This window comes from Nestor notabilis, unplaced genomic scaffold (genome assembly GCF_000696875.1).
Source record: "Nestor notabilis isolate BGI_N333 unplaced genomic scaffold, ASM69687v1 scaffold10466, whole genome shotgun sequence".
Lineage (NCBI taxonomy): Eukaryota > Metazoa > Chordata > Aves > Psittaciformes > Psittacidae > Nestor > Nestor notabilis.
Window position 1 is genome coordinate 30,491 of NW_009932385.1, and position 17,263 is coordinate 47,753.

The 17,263-nt window shown below is 39.8% G+C and overlaps 1 protein-coding gene across 1 annotated transcript in view; it reads right to left on the reverse strand.

Annotated features, from left to right (window-relative positions):
• Positions 1-17,263, reverse strand: part of NHSL1 (NHS-like 1) — a 51,183-nt gene that overhangs the window by 18,812 nt on the left and 15,108 nt on the right. Inside the window, exons 3-5 of the mRNA XM_010016362.1 lie at positions 14,382-14,509; positions 5,068-5,260; positions 82-213 (exon numbers count right to left, since the gene is read on the reverse strand). Of these exons, the coding sequence (XP_010014664.1) occupies positions 82-213; positions 5,068-5,260; positions 14,382-14,509 (453 nt within the window). The remainder of the gene's footprint in view (positions 1-81; positions 214-5,067; positions 5,261-14,381; positions 14,510-17,263) is intronic.

Consider the following 17,263-nt stretch of genomic DNA (forward strand, 5'->3'; position numbering starts at 1 on the left):
AGCACTGGTAATGTTATTAGTCGAGTAATGATAAGCAGTGACAACGAACAGTGTATGGAATACAGTTCTGATGAGCCATACCTAGCTCCTTTTGTATGTTGTCAGGGATTCCTGTAATAGTCTTTCTCCTTTTGACTTTCTTCGGCCGTCTTACCACCGTGTCTGTGTAAATTAGAGACCGCCGAATGCTGGCTTGGCGGTCGAAATTCTCCCCTAATACATGGTAGAACAAGCAAAGCAACATTACTTCCAAGCACGCTGACATCATGCGCTTTCTTCCACTAGTTTTGTTGTAGAAATGGAAAAAAAGGCATTAATAAATGATGTTAGCTTGGTCCTACAATGAAGGTTTACACAGAAGGAAGATACAGCACATGGTCACCATAAGGCTTTAGACACACACATGTATTACACAGTACTGCAGGTTTTAAAAGGAATTTCGACTTTGTGAGCCCAGTACAGATCTGGTGAGAGCAGCCCTAATTCTACAAGTGAACAGAATCCTTGCTTCAGTTTGGCCCTTTGAAGTTTTTGTGTGGTTTTGTTGTTTTATGGTACAGTAATAAGCTGCAGAATAAGCAAATCTGCTCATGGAAATGAAAGATCTCGATGGTTTTATACAGGAACAGACATTGCTACTGGCAATAGTTATTACAACATCTTTGCACAGCTCCATCATTAAATCACACAAGACACTTCTTTTTCATTCCAAGTTGCTCTGGACCTGTCAAGTATACAACATTTCTGGTGGTGATCTTTTAACATGAATACAAATAAGTACTATGGAGCGCACAGAGATCAAACTGATTTTGTGGTCTCAGATGTATTTTGGAGTGGAAGCTGCTTAAAATTGAAGCTTTATAAATTATTATAAAAATATACAACAGCAAGAGCTGAAAAAATGTGTAAGTGCATGTTGCCAGACAAAGCCTTATGATGACCATGTGCTGTATCATTATGGGACCCAGAAGCACCACTATCATTAAGCAGCTTTTCTTTAGGAATTCACTTTTGTTTAGAGGTTTATAATTTGGCCATTTTACTAGTAGCAAGATACAACTTGCTCTCTAGATTGCAAGCCAAATTAATGCTCTGTCACTTCTAAAAATCTGACTACTGCCCCCCAATATCTTTCACTTAAGCTCCCTTTTTAGAAGCTAAAGCATTTGAAAACACTGCTAAATGTCCCGTAGATGACCCATTTGGAACTTAAGTGCAGAAAAAACCTTGACATGTGTATTTTATTTTTTTTTCCTGGTACACTTTTTTTGAAAGCTGATGACCAAATTATTTACCTCTAAAAAGTGATTAATGCACAGTAACTAATATGTCATAAATACTATCTCTGGCTGACTGCACATCGGTATGATGTGTGTCGTGCAAATAGCATAGAAAACCTCATTACCTCTGTAACAGTTAAAGATACAGTCATATATTAAAGTATAGCATCTGGACTTGTGAAAATGAAAGGAAAAAACAAGGCAGTTTCAGTCACCATATTGTAAATATAAAGACTCTGACTCTGTTTGACAAGAGCCTTGTGCTTCTGTGAGCTGCGCTTGTGCTAAGCAGAGTCCTTGCAGCTACAGAGAAGTGGCAGTTTCATTCAGATTTTGGACTGACTGAAGCCAGGGCAGATCAAGGGAGGAGGAAGCCTGTGGGATCTATAAATTTAGAGCTATGGATCCCACCAGCTTAGTAGAAGTCCTGAAATATTAAGACTCTTCACTGTATGGGGCATTACCGCTATTACAACATTAGGACCCTTATGGGGTCAGGACCATTAGGTAATCCCATTGTGAAGGATAATAATAATCCTAGCCAAAGTATAACAAATGTAAAGATTATGAATGAGAAAGGTTTGCATTTCTGAACATATCTTTATCTATTCAAAGGCCAACAATTATGCCTGAGATGGTAAGTTGCAAAGGAAATTAAAATACAGCTTTGAATGCTCTGGAATAAAACATAAATGGTAAGTAGAGGATGCAAACAAGGACAGAGTCTTTTACATGAAGTCTCAGACAGCACAAACAGGATGACCATGGGAAAATTTTACTGTGTCAGTAACTTCTTCCCCTGAGCTACCCAAAAGCTAACTCAACCAATCCATTTTCAATGGCTTTTCATACACAAAAGGCTTTTTAAAAGCCACTGTGCTAATTTATAGAATTTCAAAGTAGCAGCTTCAATAAATTCCAACAAGACAAATCAGAACATCTCATTTATTTTTCCCTTCTTTGCTGCCATCCTCTTTTTTTTTAAGAAAATATCAACATTAACGTTAAATATAATTTGCAGATCTAAGGATACTTTTCTCCTTCTGTTGCTGGTTTGTAACAAGTCATCTAGGCATTCCTTATGCAGTTTATTCAATCTTCCCTCATGCAGTGTACTCAGTTCCCCTGGATTCACTGAAAATATTTAAGTATGTGCTTAAATCTCACTGAAGTCAGTCAAGCTGGACTCAAGCAAATGCTTAAATGTTTTGCAGGATCCAGCCTTGCACTGATCACCTCCACCACCACCAGATTCCTCCATCTGGAAAGAAAGTTAGTTCCGGAAATCCCATGAGAGCAGACACCATTGTACATCTTTTAACCCCAAGGTATGTAAAAGCAAAGACTGGCCACCACTGAAAATTCAGCCCAACCCCTTCCAGGCCAGAATAAGCTCAGCCCAGGCACTCCCAAAGACTGAAACTACTTCCAAATCCGGGTGGCTAAGTCAGCAGCTTGTCAGCCTAATGCGATGCCCCTGCACCTTCAGGCTATCCAACAGATTTTTACTACTACTGTATTAGTTGCAATCTGTTCACCAAAGAGCCCTGAAAGCTGAACTCATGGAGCATTTATTGCACAGCCACGTGAGAGGCCATTGTAGCAGAATCATTACTAATGCACTGCTGAAAACACTGTCAATTGCCAGCAGCCTCTTCAGAGGTTAACCTTCTATTTCATGCCAGGAGTAATAAAATGGAAGTTTTTGACCTCTCTTCTGGGAGAGTAAGGAAAAAGAGTAAGCAAAGGAAAAAGCCAAATCAAAACAAAAACCAGCAATGGTTTGTTCCATGGCACGTTGAATAAATGTATAAAATTTTTGGACTTTTTTTTTCCCTGCCTCATGCAGTAACATAAGGAATTCACAAAATAAAATCACTCGGTGTGTGGGAGGGCAGAGGAAGCGAGCAGATTGTGACTTTTTAAAGACGAACAAGGACAGCAGCTTTCTGTGTGTGTTGTGTATGGCTCATAGTCTGTTACTGTCACTTGCTTGTTTCACAGTAGCAATATAACTATTCCTAGAAGTGGATTCCACACACTGCAACTGTAGCCTTTCTTCAGCACCCTCCCATTCTATTCCTTCCAATTACCATGTTTATAGGGAATAAATGCTCAACAGCACACTCCAGAAAGGTGAGGTGTGATCTGTAAGTACACTATTTTTAATCAGAAATGCTGAGAACCACTGAGTTTGCCACGTGCAAACCAAACAATTCAGGGGACACCAGGTTTGCTACACCAGCTGAATTAAGCAGGTTGAAGTCACAGGTGTAATGTATACAAACACTGTAACGTTCCCAGTGATGCTGAATTAAATGTATGAGGGTTATTTGATCTCTTTTATCTCATTTTTCTTTCCATCTGTTTACTTCCCCCACATATTGTCAGTACATAGGGTCATTACATTGAACAACAGATTACTCCTCTTTCTGTAAGTATACCCTGTTCCTGCTGTCATAATATCTAAGCCCTGCTCAGGCTTATTGATTATGTCAGATTACCCATTGTTCCCATAACTTGGCTTTCTGCACCTGTATCCTACATTCCCTAGATAACACCAACTGGCCTAGTAACATTTCATTACGGCATTTATTTTCCTTCTATGAATTTTCTAGAGGTGGGGTGTTTGTAATTTTCTGTTGTCTTCATACGATTTCTTTCAAATATTGTCTGTAGTTTATTTAAGGAACGTTCTTGTTGATTTCTCAGAGCTCTCTGATGTTTGTCACAGAAGTACTGCTCCTATGCTATTTAAATACTATTAAACAATATTAGTTAAAATACTAGTTTCTAAAAACATAGGTGAAAAAATTACTGGCAGTCACACAGGGGAAGAGAACACCTCATTAATTTAAAAACAAAACCAAACATTGCGAGCTATTGATTGTAAGACTGAGCTTAGAGTCAGTGTGCCATATGGCATTTGAAATAAATTGGATATTGAATATCATCCTGGTTTTGGCAGGCAAACGGTCAGTTATTTGAATTAACTAATAACAGACAATCTTGATAATGTGCAGAAAAAGAGGGATTATTAAACTGAAGTGATAATTCAGTCTTTCCCAGAAATTCTATTTACACACAACAAAGTATCTATTCAGCATTAGGCTTTAACATAATTTCACTTCCACAGAGTGAGAGTTCTGCAACTGTAAAACCAAAGAACATTTTCAAAATCAACAGTTAATACACAGTTTGTAACAAGGAAATGTGGTCACATTAATGCAGTATCTTACCAAGAGTCTTGCCCCAAGACATAGTCCTGTTACCTTTTGTCGTTCTTACCCTACTTCCCTTGACAACTAAATCTCTTGGTGCTGATATAAAAATAAAACTCTATAGAGATTTTTTTAATTGAATTTTGTAGCATTTAGTTTTTGGAATACAGAAGTCCCTGATATATAATTGTCCTTATATAAAATTCCTAAAAGAAAATCCTGAAATATCATTAGCATTGCATAAAACATGATTTTCTATTCAGTGTAGTCTACAGCAAAACACTGCTATTTTTCAATCCTCCTCTTGTATTTCATGAATATCCAATGCTGTTTTCAAGCCCATGTTGTGTAGACTGTGGTCATTAATGATCATGTTAAGGGATTCTGAAGTTTCCCCATACAGTCTGAAGATAGACTATTGAACATATAACACACAGAATGGTGCAGGAAGTAATCTACAATTCATGCATCAAATATATGCCAAAATACTATGCAACTGTATGGATCCCCTTTTATCCCTTCCCTCCCTCATCAGTATAACGTAATCACTGAAATTAAAAGCCTACCAGTCACATTAATAGGAACCACATCTGTTTGGACTGCCTGTGCTTGTTGTCGCATTTTCTCTTCTGGTGTTGGCAGTGGGAGTGACTTAGTCCAGTTGGTTTGGGTGTTGATATCTGATAAGTCATCTGAAACTGGAGTTTTAGGCCTTTTGATGGTAATAAGTTTCTCTTCTTCTGGAGAAGAGACGGGACACTACAAGCAGAAATACATGCAACAATGTAAGTTTACAACAAGAAAAAAAAAGGTAGGACTATGGCATTACTATGGTGTTGCCGCTGCAATCAGCATGATTGCTTGTCAAATAAAATTCACCCTCATAAATATCACACTTTGATCTACATAAAGTGATTTAAAAAACACACAACCAACCCACAACAAAACACCATTCCGGTATTTATCCAAGACATCACATAGTCTAAGGAATATGTACCAATAAGAGAGAAAAGACCGGTCTCAAGCACAGCAAAGCACAGTAACTTATTATCTTTCACACTGACATCGTCCCTGGAGTGATTAACCCCTCTCACTGTGCGGCAGTTTGCCTTCCCTTCCCCTCTCCCCTCCCACTGTCTCTGTCAGGAAGATGAGATCTGAGCACTGCTTTGCTCCAGCTGTACTAGGATGTGCAAGGTCTCAGCAAGAAGCCTGTTATGAAAAGAGATTTTGCATGAGCTCAGTAAAAGAACCAGCCAATGCACTCTACAAAATCACCAGTCTACAAAATCAGATCAGTGGGACAGCAAGGATAACTTTGCTTTGGCCGCTGGAGAAACTCATACCACAGTCAAGAGGTTCATTTTGCTCATTTTTTAGGGGTGAAGCAGTTATCAATATTAGTAGCCATATAATGGTCATTTAAAAAGTCATTCCTTATCAAAGTGGCAGATTTCACCTCCATGATGGGTATTTCACTTAAAAAACCCAACACGAAACACCAATGAAACTGAAAGCTTTTTGCACCAGAAAATCAGGTTGCAACAGCTTGTGCAAGTCCTTCCACCAGACAAAGTTGTAAGCCAAAAAAGCCATTTGTTTTCATTACAAGGTCCTTGCTTGCATGCCAGCGATGGCAGAGAAAGCCATACTGTAGCTTTTTACTGCTAGGACAGTACTAGTCCATGGCAAACCCAAGGAAAGGCAGGTTCAGGGCATACAGAAGACAACACTGGGGCCTCTAGGAGGTGGTCAAAAGCTGCAAGTAAACCTGGGAGAAGGTGCCTTCTCTCCCTCTGCTCCTGCCAGCAAGGCACCCAGGGAATCCCAGAAGCTGAAGAGGAAGTAAAACCTGGAGGAAAACCAACCTCCACCTCCTCCCACCCCCAGGCAAAACAAAAGAAAGAAGAAAAACACTGAGGAGGAGTTAAGTAGCAGCTGCAGCACTAGCAGAGATCTCTGCAACCCCCTGCCTGCTCTGCTTCAGCGGTGTTTCCTTTGGGACCTCCCTCTACCACCAGAGCAGGGTTACAGTCCTCCCCTCTTTTTCTTTACTGCCCTCTCCCTTTGGAGAGCAGAATGCTACCCAAAACAGGGCTGTCAATACTGGACCACTGGCTCTCCTGGTAGTTATTCCCTCACTGCTGTACACAGGTGTGGAAAGAAACACCACAGCTGTTTATTACAGATGGATTTTTATTATTAAGGGTTTGCAGTCTGAGCGATCTGTTTTCTCTTGAAGCTGAGTGCTGTACGAAAGACATGCCCAGACACTGTGTGCTGCAACCACTGTTTATCATTTCTGATTTTAATTTTCTTCCTGTTACCACGAGGAGTTCCTGCTGTTTATAAACAAATAGCCATTCATTTATTCTATTATACTTCAACTCTACATCCTTTAGGACAGTGCCCAACACTAAACTTAATAAAAAATAAAAATAAAAGCAACTTCCAGGCAAAAAGTGAAAGAACAGAAAAGTAAAATCTCTTCAGGTAACAATAAAAAACATTTCAGCGATTAAATTATTACTTATGTCATCCTGCAGAGTTTGGAACCACACTTTGAAACGTGGGAGCTTTTCTCCAAGGAAAGAATCCACTTCTGTCAGGCTTGCATTTTTTTACTAGAGAGGCTGCAGATGGGATAGATTCTGCCTCCAGGAAAGGGCCCAACCCAGTGAAAGCCCCAGCAATTCTTTGAATACAAGCTTCTTGGAGGATACCAGTATTTTTTTCAGGCCTGCACTGTTTTTAAAAGGCTTTAAAACCAGTTCTATAAAATTATAATGTGAATGCTTATTTTTTTATGAGTGTGTGTACATAAACTGTTAATACACATATACAGTGTGGGCACACATATGTATATGTACTTACACATAAGGACTTTTCCATCTCAAATCACTCAAATTCATAAAAACCTTCATTAACTGAAGCAAATTGGGAAAGAAATGCCCTTGGAGAAGGGAAAGCTGCCTCCAGGCCATGCTTCCCCCCAGTTAGGTTTAAAGACAGCTGAGAGAAAGGGTTTGTAAGGAATGTAGCACAGGGGTGCTAGCCCATAGTCACTGTGAGCATGTGTGAGTGCACTTAAAGGAGTAATCAGGGGCTGAGGCAAAGAAATACTGCTTTCCTTGTACAAAGAGCTTTTCTCTGCCTGAATCAGGGCACCAAGGGAGACACTTCAAGCCTGGTTTTGCAGTTTGCGTGGGGTGAAGATGAGCTGCAGTGACCTTCGGATACCCTGCTTGGTTGATACTGTCAGCATCAATATCTGTCACATTCAGACTATACTGCAGTGCCAGGTCTCAGCTGTCATACAGCAGTAACCAGGGGCCATTCCGGTACGTCAAGTGGCAGCAATACTGGCTACAAAGCCACCGTTCCTTTTCAAGGAAACCACCCAAACCAAGCAGGACACTTTTTCAGTTACAGTATTTCTTCAGAAAACCTGAAGAACTGAAGCATCTACTACAAGGGAATCCTAATTAAAAAATTAAAATGTGGAATGACAATCACATATTTTGCAGAGTTAGAAGTTGAGAAAACTGGGGACAGATGGAGGAAGATGGACAGAAATGAATCAGCCCAGTGAGCATGTAACAAATGAAAAGCAATTGAAAACCCAATTGTGCAGTTGAGCTCAAAGCACTGTGTCAGTAAGAATGATTTTCTGCCACAGGATAGCAGGGTGTACTTCTATAAAATAATTCAGTAAAAGAGTTGCGGGCAGTTTTGAGCGGACAAATGAATGTTCCCTGTCATGTTTCACCTGTAGGTACACTTTCTATACTTCCTGAAGGAGCACAACTGTACTTAAATTTTTGTCTGCCAAAGTATTCACAGTGATAGTGGTATCGGGGTTTTTGACGTGAAGATACTTTTAACAGGCATGACAAAGCCATACACAGCTTTATTGCACATAAAGGAGAACAACAGCTCATCTTTCAGCTTCTTCACAGAGAAATTATTTACCTCTATAATCAGGATGAAAATAGGGAATTACATATTTTTAGCAAACCTTCCCAGATTTACAACACAGAAGCTTGCCAGAAGATGCAGTGAATTGCTGTTCTGTAACTGGAATGTCTTAGCAAGCAAGCTCTGTTTATCAGAGATAGAAATGGACTACACAGTACTTTGAGATTATGTATCTGCTTAGCAAAGCTGATAATAAAACACGATGCTCATAATAGAATAGAAAGCACTTGTCCCATTTTTAAAGCATCTCTGATTCATAGTAACTTTATTGCTAGACTGAAATGGCCAAATTTCTGTGCAGCAGGATGTTACACTTATCTCCTCAGGAAATCTTGCTGGAATTCATTCTCTTTAATGGACATGGAAGAGAAAAAAGTGTGATGTAAAAGCAGCAGCCTTGGACCTTGCAGTGTTTCCACAAAATGGCATTAGAGGGCAAGGGGCATGAACTTTCAAATGGAAGTTGAAATGACAATCCAGGAGAAAAATGGCCTATAAATACCATACAGACAAGCTATATGGCTCAGTAAGCCAAAGCCTCTCCAATACATTGTTGACATATTGTCCCCCAGCCTGCTCAGCTGCTGAGATACAATAAAAGGGCTTCACTATCTCAGCACATTCATGCTATTTGAGGTCCCAGATGATAAGTGACTACTTGCTGCATCTCTCACATATCTTCTGCCTAAATACCCTGTTTATTCTTCATCTTTTTATATTCCAGGGGTTTATACTACACTGTTTGAAAAAAGATGGGGCCTCCAAGAGGAAAATTCAATCCATACGTATTTTACCTTTCAGCAAAGGAACTTGAAACTTCTAGTCTTGTCACTGACCTCAGTCTACTGCAATCACTTCTAAAATTGTAATTTCTCAGAAAAACAAAATTGAAAAAAAAAATATTTAAACCAGTGTTACAGACAGCAGCCATGCCAATTCAGCTGCCTATTACTATTTACCAACATCCTACTTCTTCTCCAGCCTTTTACTAGGTTTGATGGCTTCACGTGCCCTTTTACTCAATGCAAAGGGATCAATACAAAGAGTAATGGGGGAAAAACGTAACAAAACAAAAACCCCAAAAAAACAAACAAAAAAACAATACAACCCAAAACCACAACCAAGTCCCAAACCTTTAAATTCCTCTTCCTTGGTCAATTGAGAACATCATTTTATGTGCCTGCTTCAACCTACAGCATTTCACACTGTGTTATGGAACACTGCCATGTTATAAATTTACAGGAATTAAAACTTCAGTTGAATTAGTCGTATCTTGGACTATTTGGTGTCCTCTGGACCAAGGTCCCCAGCCTGGTTCCCTGTTTTCACAGAACATTCCCTTGTATTACTTCTACATGCAGATCTTCAGTTGCACTAGCCACCTTTGCTATCCTACTAAATCCTTCACTTCATAACCTTCACTGTCTCAGTAAGGAAAGGATTCTAGGGGTTTTTTTTGTCAGCAGAAACTACTGTCCATCAAGCAAGTTATCACTTTAACCAGCACACTTCAGAAATGTTCCTTTCTTCTTCCTCCACTGTGCTGCAATGGGATTAAAAACATAGGAAGAGCTGTACTGCATCAGTTCAGAGCTCTAATAGCCCACCTATTATCTGCCTAACGATAATGGCCAATCAACGATACAGAGGTGAAATTAAATCAGAGGATGCTTACAGTGGATACCTTTCCCTGAATGTTCTCTTAGCACTGGATGTAGTCCTCCCCCTCACAAGAATTTACCAAGATGCTTTTCTGAACCCATGTAAACTTTCATCATCCACAGTTCCTGCAGCAGCTGCACAATGTGAATATGCTATGAGTGAAGAACTACTCTCTTTTGCTCATTCAAAGAGTTTCTGTACTCACTTCCTCATGCTTTGGCATTTTGTGATTTGAACTGCTGTTTCAACTCAGGGAATTGAGCAGTTCTGCTAGAGCCCTGCCTCAGGGCTCTCAGGTGTTCCCACCTCCGAACTGGAATGGACCAACTTCTTTAGGCTGTCTTAACACCACACAGTTTTGGATTAAACCTCCTCAAGTCCCTCAAGACAATACAGTTAATACATTTGTTTGCACTTAAGATACTTAACAGTCTCTTGCAGACACTGAAGAGCCAACTAACAGTTTGGCTCAGTATAGTGGTAAAAATACACCTTTTTTCCCCATGAATAAGCGAAATAGATGTTTTTTTCACTGGAAGCTTAACAACTGTATCAAGGCAAAGTTCATAAGCCAAATGACAGGACCTGGGAAAAATCAGCATGAGTTTCTGGCATACAAACATTTTCAGAGATGGAATAAAGACATGATATACTGCATGCCTGGGAGCAAGTACTCTCTCTCTTGCTCACATTAATCATTTAAGAAAAATACATTACTTCAAATTAGTAAGTTTTTCCTTTGCTAATTAAAAACCAATGAAGCAGCCAATTAAATAAAACACAGTGCTCATTGGGGGAGGGGTTTCAAAGGAGGCAAATGTTAACAGATGAAAAGGAATTACAATTTTCAGTGAAACAAGTAAAAAGAGGATACTGGGCTGCAGACAGAAAGGAGTAATGAGGAAAAACAAAGGAAACAAGCCTGGCACTGCTTTCCTCTGTTGAGCAGCTGATTTTTCAAATTATTATTTTTTTTCAAACAGAAAACAGAAGCAGGCAATGAGTGAAGGCTAAGAGCAGAGTAAGATTGCACATATGCTAAACACTACAAGTAACATCAAGCTGCAGATACGGCAGCTGGATGGTCCCACTCATGGGCAAAGGTACCTTGTTGCTCCAGGGAACCAAGTTACAGCAGGCGCTAATGCAAGACTGAGAGATGCAGTCTAACAGACTAGACTGTTGAGCAAGACAAAAAAAAACAAAGAGAATGAGTGATAAAAAGGGAAAGAAAAAAGAATGAGAAGAAAACACACAAAAGACAAATACATTTAATATACACAATTTATGCACACCAGAACATCAGGAGAACCAGACTTTGAAAGCAACATCTCAGTGTACCTTTGACACTGAGAAAACAGAGCAATACTGAAAGGCAGGAAAAGCTTCCAAGTCATGTCACCAACAGTGATATGCAAAAAGCCAGGAAAGGAGGACACTGGTCACAGTAGTCACATGTAAAATCCAGATAAACCAATTTAATCTCCAACAAACTCAATTAGGATCAGAACTGCAGTGGAGATTGGCCTGTGCTCCATTAATGTAACTTGTAAGAATCAACATTAAAAGCGTAGTTCTGAGAACTTCATTTTATATCAACTACTACTCAGAGGCTTCAGCTTTCCGTGTTTCCCAATTTTGTTTGCTCATTTTTCAGTGGTGGTAACTTGCCTGCTTCTCCCCAGCGGCTGACCTGTGGAACAGCAGATATTCTGCTTATCTTACACGTTTTCTCAGACGCACATTAAACCATGTGCTGTTCTGTGGTATGAATATTACCCTCAGCTGACGAGACTCCCACCTACACAAAATGTGAGAATGTTTGCGGATCGAGGTCTCCTATCACATCACCTACCAACGGTTTCATACTGTCTCCAGACAAGTGGAATATCTGCCGACATTAAAAAAAACACCACAGATTGAAAAGAGTAAGGGAAGATGGTTTCCTTTCTGAAATCACCATGCAGCAAAACTTTGTTTCTTCTGCAAGTTGGCAATTCTGTCAACTTAGAAGTAAATCTCTGAACAGTAAATAGCTATTCATCCATACATCATTATTCTGCTGTTCTCGAATTTCAACTATTAACTGCTGCATGTACAGAATTTAAATGTTGGCTTTTTTGCCTTGAATAGACAAGAATGCTACAAAGCTTTCATCTAGTGGCAAGGAGTTCACATTCTGAATCATGGGATTTTGGTGACCCCAATTCCACACTGTTACTAAAGAACCCTTCTGACAGCTGAAATAGTCACTCAGGGCATAAAACTTATTAGAGTTACTTGGCACTTTACCAGTGGGATTACAATTTAAGTTCAGAGATCTCTTGTGGTAAGCATTCGTTTCAAGAAAGAGTAAAATTTTAGGCCATTACAAAAAAAGCCAGTTAAAGATACTGGTCAAAGGACCCCACAAAACACTGAGTTGTACAGTATGAAGGCAGAAGCATCTACAGTTCAGAAGAAATTAACGTCTTTCTGAGCTGCAAATAAGAGCAGCAGGGTTAAGGTTGAAGTTCTGAGATAATCAGCAACATCCAGGACTGTCAGTTTGGCAACTATCTTTCTCCACAGCTCTGAATCATCCTTTCAGCTAAAAACATTTAAAGGAAACTACTGCAATTTGAAATGGAATTTCTAATTCTATTCTTGAAGCATACTTAGTTGCATCATTTTCTTTTTTCAGAATGCACAGAAATTGTTACTAACGTGTTATTTTAACATTCCATAAAACCCTTAACCAAGATAAGGATGACAGCTCTTAATCTCTTGAGGCTTCACCCATGTTCATATGCTCTTACTCAAACTGTTAAATAAAAGTGTATTTATATATTTTTAAATGTTATATTAGTTTTACATGCTGCACAGCATCAGCTAAGACCAGTTGATAGCATTTATGTATGCATATATATTAATAGCCACAACCAATACGTTAATACTTTCTCCAGTGGAAATCATAATTTCACTGATTTAAGCAAGGTTTTGTAAATTATCATAATGCATTCCACAGTATGAATGTGCTTTACATTCTCTTGTCACTGCCAGTACATACCACACACAGCTAAACAAGATGCTCTAACAGTCCTTGCCAATACACAGATATAATGCAATCACCACCTGGATGAGAGACTGTACATATTCCACACCTTTTATGATGCAACTTAAAAGCATGAAGGATGGAACCAAAAACACTGTACCCTTTAAAGTGAGTTCTCAGGATCTGCACACTTCGTATGGAGACAGTTATTTGGTCCATGCTATGGACATACATATGGTTTACTAATGATTTAAAGAAATTCAACTGTGTTACAGTCAGGGATAACTTCCCATTCTCTAAGCAACAGTAGTCTGTGGCAAAGTATTCTGGAATATCTATCTTGAAAATCCTACGAGCTCAGGCATTTCAGCTTTGGACAGTCAGGCTCCAGCACATCTTGCTGTCACCCCAGCAGTAATGTCCTAGCCCACAACACCAAAGTCGTCTTCTCTTTCAGAGCCCACAGGCACAACAGGATAAGGTAATGACGGGAGTAAAATTTCTTTTCTTATTTCTTCATAATGCAACTTACTAGTTCTGTAGTTGAAACGTATAAGAATCTATGTATATAACAATGTGTCTTCACAACTTTTTCAGGACTTGTGCTCAACTGTCCTTTCTCTATTTTTTATTTAATTAACTTCTAGATTCTAGGCTAAGCATACTTGGAGTTGAGATGTGTGCATATGAACATGAAAACCATGAGGAAAACTGATAAACCCAACTTAGTGGGCAATTTTTCATTCTTCTGTATGTTTTCACATGAACAGTTGTGATGTATTAGGACAAAGCCTCTACCTAATGAAACTACATTACTTAGCCTGTATTAGCAATTCAAAGTGTGCACATGTCCCTGTTACAATATGAGTATGCTGATGGCTAGTTAATAGCTCCTCCTGCTACTTGAATGTAAACACTTAACAGATTCAAAACAGCTACCCTTGCTGGGATCTTCCCTCTAGAACATTACCAAACTCCTTCTGGCTTTCACTCCCTGAACATGCCAGCGGGAAGGTTATATAAATGCATGGGTAGAAATGCGATCTTTAAGAGTATGTAAGTCAGATAACTTAGTATAACTGTAATTCAAGGGAGTAAGCATCTTCATGATCTTCTAAAATCCTACCTTAATTGAACAGTGCTATGGCAGGCAATTAAACTGCACCTGGCATGTTACACTTTCCAGCACTTTTCCCCCACCATTACCTTTTGTTCAATTTCTTCATAATCATCCTGGTAACTTCCACAGATTGCACTGGAGGACGAGGAGAAGGTGGGGCCCTGAGAGTAATACTGCGAGCTCCGGTAGCCATCCCGCCGCAGCTTATCACACTCTGCAGAAAGACAGAAAAAGAGGAGATTTATTCATCACTAGAGTCATTACTGTTCACACTTGGTGTACAATGGCACAAACAAAAGTATAGGATATTATTCTTAAAAATTCTGAAAATGTTTATCATGCATTAGCATTGTCTGTCCCAATTAACAGAACCCATAGGTGCATTTCTCCTATTTGTCTCTATATTCCCACTCCCATACCTATATTATATACATAAGCCCACACATAACATATATACTCATGTCTTTTATTTAACCCAGGAGACGGCAAGAGCTTTGGAAAGAAGAGGGAAATGGGTTTATGTATTTATTTGAGGCCTGGCTCAGTATCTTGACAGATGGCAGAATCTTGCAGGATGGGAGACGGAAGCATGTGAGTAACACCAGGGGTCTCATTTGCCAGGCCGGTAGACATCCACTATGTGCCTTACACTTGAAATGATGATGTTGCTCACTACTCAAGCACCATCTGCTAAGTTACTTTGGCACTGACCACTTGTCTTGGCTTCCTGCCCATGGAAGAGACCATTTACTGGGATTTTGGAGAGAGGAATGCGTATCACAGGGATATCAAAATCTCATGTTTCTGCGGAGCATGTGTAGTTTAATACTGAAGAGCTTTCAAAGTTCAGAAAGAATCTGGAGCAAACATGCATCCCCACTCAAAACAGCCAAAATCCCAGTCAGCATCTCATTCCCCTCACCCAAGTTTTCCACAATCATTTTCCCGCCTCCTAATTGATATTCAGTGTGATTGTGCTAAAGAATAACAGACGCCAGAGCATAAGGAAAAATTAAATGTTCAAGATGCAGCAACCAAACTCATCAGGCCAGTCAAACTGTTAGCTTTACAATTCCAGAGACAGAGATCTAAATCTCTTGAAAGATAAGGAAAGAAAAAAGAAAATTAATTATTTGGTACATTCCTAAGGAACTGAAATTTCTGCACAATACACGGGCATTATCAAGTCACAAAGTGCTTTTATCATCAGATGCTGAAGAAAGACTTTCTGTGATAGAAATGCATCTCCTTATCTTGATCTTTTGAATACCCCCTAAAATGGAAAACATGCAATGTTTATACTGAGGGCAAGGTTTTAGAGAGGCTTTTGCCTGGCAAATGATTAAATGGAGTTACAATTTGCAACTCCAGCATATATTTAATCTGTTATGCTCAGATGCTTCTGAGATTGCGGTCTGGAGGACTTGGTGCCAACGGGTTAACTGACCTAGAGAAACCACAGCTCTACAAGAATTTTATCAGTGCAGACTTCCCTGTATCTGCACATGCACACAAGGCAAGCTTACAGTTTGATAACTAGTCATTTCCACCAGAGCCAGATGTATGTCCTGACCTATTAGGAGTTTCTGTATGGAGTCAGAAAGGACAGCATGGCATGAACCTGTCACTTCTCTCTCAATTCAAGGACCAAGGTCGGTGGTGGTGAGGTTTGAGATCCAGATCAATTGCTACATCTCAGGAACAGAGGGGTTGGTGACCCTGTTTACCTGTTTCACACGTGTGAGCATGCCAACACTGCACGCATCTGGCAAACAGCTGCTGTACTCCAGGTGGGGAGTGAAAAATGACTGCCAGCAATCGCAGTAAAACAAATTCCTCCACCGCCCTTCCAAGTCTGGCACTGGATCCAGCCAGATTCAGCACACGACACTGACAAATGTGAACACCTTGATGGGCTGTCTGTTGGTTTGAGCTACAAATCACCAGGCATAAGTGAGCTGTGCAGAACAAGACAGCCCAAAGGCTTGTGTCAACTTGTAGTGTGGGTTAACATGCTAAGTTGTCAACTTCAGACACTGCAAGTTTCACCTTCAGACCAGCCACTAATTACCACAGACAAACATGAATACAACCTAAGTTAAGAATGCAACTATTTTTCATCCTGTTCTTGAGATTAGGCCCATGGTGCTGGCTGGCCACGCTTCTGACTTTTCGACATCAGGCATCATGGCATTTCCCAAGGGTGAAGGGCTCCTTGAGTATGATAGATGCACACTCTGATATTAATTGCTTGACCTTATTTATTCTCCTAACCAAGGAGATGAAGATGATGAATAGTGCAGCTCATGATGCCCAGAAGAGCTCCAAAAACTTAAGGAAATCAACACTGAAGGTCTCAAGTCCACCACAAGTTCAAATGGATCGACAAAACGGACTGTTTATCAAGCTCACATCTCTATTTGCCAGAACCACAAGATCCATGCAACATCAGAAGCTATTGCAGCAATATCGCTGAAGAGGCGCCAAAAGAATTGCTACAAACCGCCAGGGGAACACCACCAACAAAAAGGTGATTTGTCCCCAGGAACACCTTTATCTATGTATTGTCACTATACAAGGTCAGTCACTGCATCTAACTGAACCTACTGTTGCTGCCAGACCAAGTGTGGCAACTTCTGCTTAAAAACCATTTTAGCTGGAGGTACCTGCCCCACATCTCATCACTTACTATTGAAAGTGCACATGGTCTTCTGCAATTAATCAGGTTTGTGTTTTTCAGATAAAATACCAATAAAGAAGCTAGAAATAATTACTCTAGACTCCAGACATGTTGCCTTTTTCCCAGAGAAGCAAAACTTCGTCCTATTTCCACAACCCCAAACGGAGAGGAGCACTATACGCCAAGTGGAATGTGAAAGTTCTTAGTTATGCATGTTAATTCAGAGATGTCTGTACTGAAGCTGACTAGGTAACAGAAGAATACAGTTATTGAAAATCCTCACTTTTA